Below are 7,863 nucleotides of genomic sequence, written 5' to 3'. Positions count from 1 at the left end.
CTTTTATTTTGACAACCTATCAAAACACGTCTCTAGACTAAGCAGTGTTTCTAGCTTCGTATTTACAACAACAGAGAACTGTCTAGACGTGTTAGCTAAGATTCTCTGACACGTTTGAAGATGGTTTGCGAGAAGTGTAAGTAGTTACGTTATAAATCATATTGTATATACCAAAGGGTTATTTGTTTTACACCAATATGTCTAAGCCATTAATATTGTTGTTCGTATGCAATAATTCAATAGCTTTTGCTCGCTAGCAAGATCACCGAGAGAAACAACAAAACAACGTGCTATAAATATAAACGTCGCTTGTAGTTTTTGAATTTATTATTATTATTATCTCGACGATGTTAAACATTAGTATGCGGTGTATTCGGACGTCAATCAAACATGAAATTTGTGTGCTGTGGGACTTTTGTGAATGAACGTTTCGTGTGTTTTGATGGGCTCCGCAGGCGAGAAGAAGCTGGGGCGAGTCATCACACCTGATACCTGGAAAGATGGGGCTAGAAACACAACAGGTAATCGTTTTAAAGATTAAATAACGTTTTACGGCTATTGCCCTTTTATTTATTTGTATTTGTGCTTCGTTATTACTGAATACTAACCTGAAAACCGCTATATTACAGAGAGTGGTGGTCGAAAGCTTAATGAAAATAAAATGCTGACATCAAAAAAAGCCAGGTTTGTTGAATGGGATTTTATGCTTCACAGTCTTGTAATACATTTAGATTTGAAAGTTGTAATAATATGTGTACTATTTTGACAGGTTTGATCCTTATGGGAAATCTGGATTTGCCACATGCAGAATATGCAAAAGCTCTGTCCATCAGTCTGGTTCACATTACTGTCAGGGATGTGCTTATAAAAAAGGTGAGATGGATAGTGAGGAAACGCTTAGGTGCTCTTTTGATCCGTCACACATCTATATTATGTTCTCACCACCCCACTTTTTCTGCTTTTACAGGAATTTGTGCCATGTGTGGGAAGAAGGTTCTTGACACCAAGAACTACAAACAGACCTCAGTTTGATTTATTATTGGTTGATGGAGATTCGTCTTTAGCTGAGAAGGGGATGTTTGTGGATGTCTGTGTTGACTCTTCAAAGTGTTGAGAATGATCACTTGAGTTCACAAAAGAGTTTAGTTGGCGGCAAAAGGAGTGCACTAGTTTATGTCAGTGGTATTTTTCTCTCACTAAACAACCTTAGAGCAATATATCGGCTTGTTCTGTTTGGACAATGTAGATGCCTTCTTTGAGTGCATTTGCTGGGAAACATGTTTTGAAAATTTCTTTTGGAACCTTTTTTTTTTTTTAAGGAAATAATTGATCATTTTTTACACTACTGAACATGAAGACAGTGGTTAGGCCATTTAATTAAAATAAGTTCTCTTCATGGCAATTTATTGTCCTTTTATTACTTATTTAGCCATTAGACCTTACCAATGTCTAGACTTTGACTTTTAAATGTTACCTCTTCCCACAATGAAAAAAAATATGAATATCTATCTTGTTTGAAGTGATATTTCCTCTACTGTTTTCAAGGTAGTGTCACTATTTCATAATCTAATGTAAATATGAAACAAATAGACAGTGACATATCAATGTAAGACAGCAACAAGATCAGTGTACAGTGATGTTTATAGTTTCCATTTCGTATTTTCTGCCTCACTTCGTATGTTCTTTTTGTCAACACTGTTCCAGATGTTTTCTGGAGATCTGTTGTTTCCTTTTTTTAGTGATCATTTGGAATTTCATTTCTGTTTGACTCACATAATTGTATGATAATAGGGTTTCTAGAGAGTATCTTTTGTGGGTCCTCTTACAGTACGTGTATTTTTTCCCCATATTTTAAGTGTGAGAAGTCACAGCATAGCAATACTTAGATTCTGTATAATATAAATTAAATTAAAAATTGTCCGGGACACCTATTACAACGTGAGACTGTTTTTACATCTGTAAATATTTATTGACAAATAAATTGGCAACATTTTGCAGAAATCATTTATTTGCATAAAAAAGCAAAGACAAATCCATCTCATAATGGTGCTTTATTGTTGCAGTTGGCATAGTTGACATTTGATTTCTTATACAATTCAGTTCTATATATTATGTAAAAAAGTGACAATATCCTAATGGGAATATTGTTTATTTCTAACCATATATAAATTATGCCACACAGTAATGTCACAAGAAACCTTTCATTGACTTATGTAACTATAAAATATTCATCATGTTTGCTTATCTTATTCTTTTAACGTTATATACAAATGAGTTCTAGTATCTTCTTTTTGTAAAAAGTCACAAGGTTAGACAAGTGTCTGAGGCAATATGTTAATTTAATAATTGTTAATAACAGAAGTAAGATAATAGAAATGTCAGTTTTTAGGGAGCTGTGTGAATGTTTGGCCATTCGGTGTTAGTTTCTCAAAGGCTTTTGCTCAAAACTAGTAGTTCATCAAACACTGATCCTTTGATGTTCACATTTTCTATATGCAAACAGTAAAGACCCCTGAGTTTCAGCGGTAGGCTGAGTCTCAGTAGCTGGTGGAAAAATCTACAACTCTGGTTCAGGGAGACTGTCTTAGCACCATGGGTTTCAAATGTAGAGAATATTCATTGACCTGTTTGGTTGTAAACACACTGATGGAGTTGGAGTAGGGAAGGAAGTATGATCAATGTCCACCTTTGGTCAGGGCCAGGAACTCCTCTCGAGCTTTTGGATCCTCTCTGAACACACCCAGCATGGTGCTGGTCACAGTACGACTGTTCATCTTCTGCACTCCACGCATGACCATACACATGTGACTGCAACAACAAACGTCCATTCAGGCCACAAATAACATTTGAAATACAAATTTTCATGCGTATTATTGTAGAAATAATTCATCAACCATGACAGCCACTGTAAGAAGCATCTGAATGACTGTACTGTATTCTGAGCTTTAAAGTTACATGAAATCTAATCGCATTGATCTGTATTAAGAAACATGGGTTTATGAGAAAGAAGGCTAGGATATAATCTAATGAAATGATTGTGTTTTATATTTCAAATACTTACGCTGCCTCGATGACAACTGCCACACCGACAGGCTGCAAGGCCTCAGAGATTGCCATTGCTATTTGCTTTGTTAGGCGCTCTTGAACTGTAATAAACAAAATTAACAGCAAAACACAAAAGAAACAAAAAATGTGAGGTGCAGCATGGATTCAGCTGTAAATTCTGAAGCTAAGATTGAGAGATGCTAATGCCGAAAATAAATGTTATACAGGACTATGTATAACGTTACTATACAAGTAACACTAGCAATTCTACTGTTTAAAAAAGTTATGGGTATGTAAGATTTTAAATGTTTAAAAAAAAACTGTAACCTATTTTAATTTTAAACCATTTTTTGTTCAAAACAAATATAAAAACTAGTAATATTGTAAAATATTACAATTCAAATAAATTGTTTTCTATTTTAATAAATTGGAGAATGTAATGTTTTTTCCTAATGCATAATTTTGCAGAGATCCTTCAGAAATCAATCTAATATGCTGATTTGGTGATCAATAAATATGTTTTACTATTATCAATGTTGAAAACAGTTGTGCTGCTTAATATTTTTGTGGAGACCATGATGATACTTTTTTATGATTCTTTGATGAATATAAAGGAAATTTATTTGAAATGGAAATATTTTGTAACATTACAAATGTCACTTTTGATCAATGTTATGCATCCTTGCTGAATAAAAGTATTAATTTCTTAAAAATATATAAATAATTCTACCCTGTTTTTTGAACATTAATATTGGTCTATCTCCCTTTTTAAATATCTAATAAGACAGTTGTGATAGTTACCTTGAAGTCTGCGACTGTAGATTTCAACAATCCTAAGAAGGACAAAAACTTAAGTTAAAACTTAAGTTAAAAAAAACACCAAACATGTAACACTTGTCAAAAAAACAATTCAATAAATAGCTATTTCCTTCCCAAATAATGACAATAAATATTGTATAGAACTATATATTTAAATGGTAAACATTCTAGACAATTTTGTGATAAGATTAGCAATAAATATTGAATCTGTGAACCTGAGAACAAGGCCCTTTACCGTCCGTCTGAGACTGGCACACTAAATTGTGTGTGTGTGTGTGTGTGTGTGTGTTTGCAAGTTGTATACTCACCTCGCAAGCTTACTGAGGCCAACAACCTTTTTACTTGGCAGATATCCTATGTGAACCTGCAGATTAATTAACATAAAAACTTCACAAAAAAATGGATTTCTTATGCACTACAGCTCATTGAAAAGAACCCATTGACCTCCCAGCAAGCAACACTCTCCCAGGCCCAGACAAATGTATGCGTCAATGATTCCCTTACAACCAGTGGTGGAAATGGCCGATATTTACTGGGGGGACTCTAACTTGGGGGGGGGGGGGGGGGGTAACAATGGTAATTTTAGATTACCTTTCGGATGTATTTTATCATAAAAACATTTATAATCTATGAAAACATTTATTAAGAACTTATGTCATATTTTCTCTAAACCTTCTTGTACATTAAGACAGGCACCTGCAATTCTGCCCAAATTAAAGATGCGTTGTGTTTGAATTTGTGCATCTTATAATATAATTATTATTAATGACCTCTTGTGTTTAATAAAAAACAAACAAAAAAACATTGATTAGTGAAATGAACTAATGATTTCATAAAATATTAGAATGATTGTCTCTCATTGGCCTGATTAGCTAAGCCCTCAAAACACGTCTTATTTAGCGGTTCAGTATTGCATGATTTGTAGATTATATTTAATAGTTTACACTTTGCAAAAACCTTTTCAATTAGTTTTAAAAGGTAACATTACATTCTTAAGGACTCTACACTTACGTTTCTTTTCAGGAGCACTAGTGCTTCTACTTAAAAAAATAAATAAATAAATTAGGAACACCTTCTGATCAATGACAGAAATTGAACTTACTATTATAAGATGATGTTTGACTCAAAGTATTTTTTTAACCTTTGTAATGCCATTTTTATCTTTATTAAATGTATGTCATATGTTGTGCCAAAATTAGATTTATTAACTTTTTGTAAAAAATAAATAAATAAATAAATTATTAAACAATAAATTCATTTAAAATAATAAGATACAATCAGGAAGACCTGAAATCAGCATTTCTTAAATAATCTTTGCACGGAACAGAAGTGCACAAATGTGGAATATTTACAGACTTTTTAACAAGACTCAGAGGTGGCATTAATACATTTAATAAAAACAATGTTATGAGATTGAATACAGAAACATTAAACAATTAAAATTGATACTTTAAAAATGAAACTCCCAGTAGGTGGCAGCAAGTCACTGTCTGTCACTGAATCATTCATCTAATCGATTCGTTCAAACTGCTGATTCATTACGGAATGAAGCAAGTGACTCTCTTTATGAATGGATCATAGAATCTTCGACTCACTAGATTTGTTCAAAAACAAAGATTCATTCGTAATCGAAACAGCGCTGTTTGCTTGGAGATGCGCAGTGGCTCAGCTGTGACTTTATTTCATCAACAAAATAGTTATCAACAGATCAGACAAGTGTTCCTAAAATGTAAGTCGCTTTATATTAACTTTTGAATAAAATCAATAATGTATAAATCTGTTGTATTAATTAAATTTCACATTTGCAAACTCTTTATAATCATTAAGTTCATCGCGATCTCACAAACTTCTATTTTAGTGAATGAAGCTCTCTACACTGCAAACTGAATCTATTATTTCTACACTTTGTTTGTTACAATGAATGACAAACTGCAGTCTGCTTTCACGATCTGTGCTGTGAGGAGCAGCATGTGCAGCAATAGAGAAGCATTTCCATTGGCTGCAGTCTGCTCTTGATGGCCAATCAAAGACGACATTGCCCAGCAAACCATAGACACAAATATCCCGCTACATTTTGTTTAGTCTGCACTGCACTACGGTTTATGCAGAACTGGGATTGCTTTTCTAGTCTTTTGAATGGATATAATATAGAAATCATTTTAATTTTCAAATAAATCTAACCAGTTGGAAATGAAACGCCGTCCCCCCTCGAAATTCACTCCCCGGACTCCGTCCCCCCGCGCCCCCCCCCCCATTTCCACCACTGCTTACAACCCATGCCTTACCTAGCAGTGCAACATAAAGCATAACATAAACTGAGTGGCTAAAAGCATCTTTCATTGACTTTATCAGCAGATACTGAGACATACCTTGCCAAAAAATGGTACTAGATGATGTTCACAAAGTGAAAACATGTCAATATCTTTCACAATAACTAGCTCCTCGTGGTCTTCATCAAAGATGGCATCATTAAGGACATCTGTGGAATAAGAAAAACATATATAGAAAAGTTAATTACTTAACACATAATTTTGATGGGGTTTACACAAAATAAAAATATGAAAGGGTTTATAAAAGAACTTTGAAAACAATAGGTATTAAAATCCTTCTCATAAATCAGGTCAGTTCAGAAGAAAGTGTGAGTAAGTAGTCCTTCACACCAATCAGATTATTGAAGCTGGTGCTTTCAGCATCTGTTGCAGACTAATTGAGCAATTCCAGAATGACGTATAAGTAGGCTAATTTATACAATACCTCACCAACGTAGTAGAATTGTCAAACACACCATGGGTAAAATCATTTTTAGTATTATGTGACTGCCCAAACTGGATCAAATGACTGGATCAGAATGATGTGATCAGAATTATACCCATAAATGTAACTTATAAAACCAGTTTGGTAATGAGGTAAAAATTATCGAGAAATAAAAAAAAACAGGTCTGAAGGGGTTAATAAAATAAACAGTGAAACTATATTTGTAAAATTAGAAAGAAATAACATATTTCTCGGGCAACACAACTTTATACACAGTCTGCTATCTTAAAGACTTTTTAAACAAAGCACAAAAGTAGTATATCTCATATTCTGTGGTGTATTTGTGTTTTGTAAAGCTATAATAAAGAAATAAACACTAGAGTATAAAAAGAGTAATAGCTCAAAAGAGAAAGAAAAAAGCCTATCCTTGCTGGAAGTGTTGCTATAGTAACCTCCGGAGGATAAACTGATTTCTGTTGACTAACTTGTAATTTCCAAAATATGAAACTGTATAATGTGATTATTTTCTGCATAATAATAACAATAGCCTAATACCTACCGAAGATGGTCTCGTGGTAGCCTTTGGTCAGGAACTGCATGGCCTTCGCAGCACGGAGCGGGGTTTTGAGGAGCCCCTGCCGGTCCGTGTTTTCTCCCAGACCTCGCAGGATGGTTGTGTACGCCGCCTCCAGAGCAGGTAACCGCGACTCATCCTCTGCCTCTTTCCGGGATGTCTCGTTTTTGTGCTGGACTGCGAGTTTTTTCGACTCGACTGTCAGCTCGCTAAAGCCGTTACGGCAGAGATACTCTGTGACAATTTTGCCATTGCACAACCCGTTCAATTCTGCCGCCTTTTGGTATTCCATTGAATGTACTTTAAATGACTAATTAAAAGAGAATTAATTTTTAATAGGCTATTATTGTTTAGTTAAAAGTACAGTCGTAAGGCAAACAGATTTAGCCTATATTATTTCCGGTTCCCAGGTAGGCTATTGATCGTCGTAGTGCTTCTGAGTTGAGATTCAGTTGCAGTCTAAGTCTCTCCAACTAAGCGTGGCATTTATAGGAGCCCTCCACTATCACTGTGTCCAATTGAACACGTCGGTATTTAGTCTGAGCACGCGCTCTATTGTGTTTTACACATGCAACACCCTTTTTATGGGGTGTAATTGAATAATGCGTTACAGTCATGCAAACGGAGGAAACTGATTCGTGATTTGCTAGTCTGAATGTAAAGGCACAAAT

General features: G+C 34.5%; 2 protein-coding genes across 2 annotated transcripts; one reads left to right on the top strand and one right to left on the bottom strand.

The window, feature by feature from the left end:
- Positions 1 to 26: 26 nt before the first annotated feature.
- LOC306857366 (cysteine-rich PDZ-binding protein) lies at positions 27 to 3,169 on the top strand. The gene is made up of 5 exons (XM_079397279.1): positions 27 to 136; positions 456 to 521; positions 630 to 684; positions 770 to 873; positions 968 to 3,169. The coding sequence occupies exons 1-5, from the start codon at positions 121 to 123 to the stop codon at positions 1,030 to 1,032; spliced, it is 306 nt and encodes a 101-aa protein (XP_079253405.1). The 5' UTR covers positions 27 to 120; the 3' UTR covers positions 1,033 to 3,169.
- On the bottom strand, positions 1,995 to 7,653 carry LOC306857365 (GTP cyclohydrolase 1-like). The gene is made up of 6 exons (XM_079397278.1): positions 7,178 to 7,653; positions 6,234 to 6,343; positions 4,173 to 4,228; positions 3,847 to 3,878; positions 3,062 to 3,146; positions 1,995 to 2,808 (listed from the first exon to the last, which is right to left on the bottom strand). The coding sequence occupies exons 1-6, from the start codon at positions 7,482 to 7,484 to the stop codon at positions 2,676 to 2,678; spliced, it is 723 nt and encodes a 240-aa protein (XP_079253404.1). The 5' UTR covers positions 7,485 to 7,653; the 3' UTR covers positions 1,995 to 2,675.
- Between the last annotated feature and the right edge of the window lie 210 nt (positions 7,654 to 7,863).

The sequence above is a fragment of the Barbus barbus genome (genome assembly GCF_936440315.1).
Source record: "Barbus barbus genome assembly, chromosome: 38".
NCBI lineage: Eukaryota > Metazoa > Chordata > Actinopteri > Cypriniformes > Cyprinidae > Barbus > Barbus barbus.
The sequence above is the reverse complement of the archived record's forward strand: the minus strand, read 5'-3'. Positions and strand labels throughout refer to the sequence as shown.

Coding starts and splice junctions, on each gene's coding strand:
- LOC306857366 (XM_079397279.1), top strand. Junction 522..629: donor TGGGGCTAGAAACACAACAG/GTAATCGTTTTA, acceptor GCTATATTACAG/AGAGTGGTGGTCGAAAGCTT. Junction 874..967: donor GGGATGTGCTTATAAAAAAG/GTGAGATGGATA, acceptor CTGCTTTTACAG/GAATTTGTGCCATGTGTGGG.
- LOC306857365 (XM_079397278.1), bottom strand. CDS start 7,484: ATGGAATACCAAAAGGCGGCAGAATTGAACGGGTTGTGCAATGGCAAA. Junction 6,344..7,177: donor CTACCACGAGACCATCTTCG/GTAGGTATTAGG, acceptor CTTATTCCACAG/ATGTCCTTAATGATGCCATC. Junction 3,879..4,172: donor GGCCTCAGTAAGCTTGCGAG/GTGAGTATACAA, acceptor TGTCCTTCTTAG/GATTGTTGAAATCTACAGTC.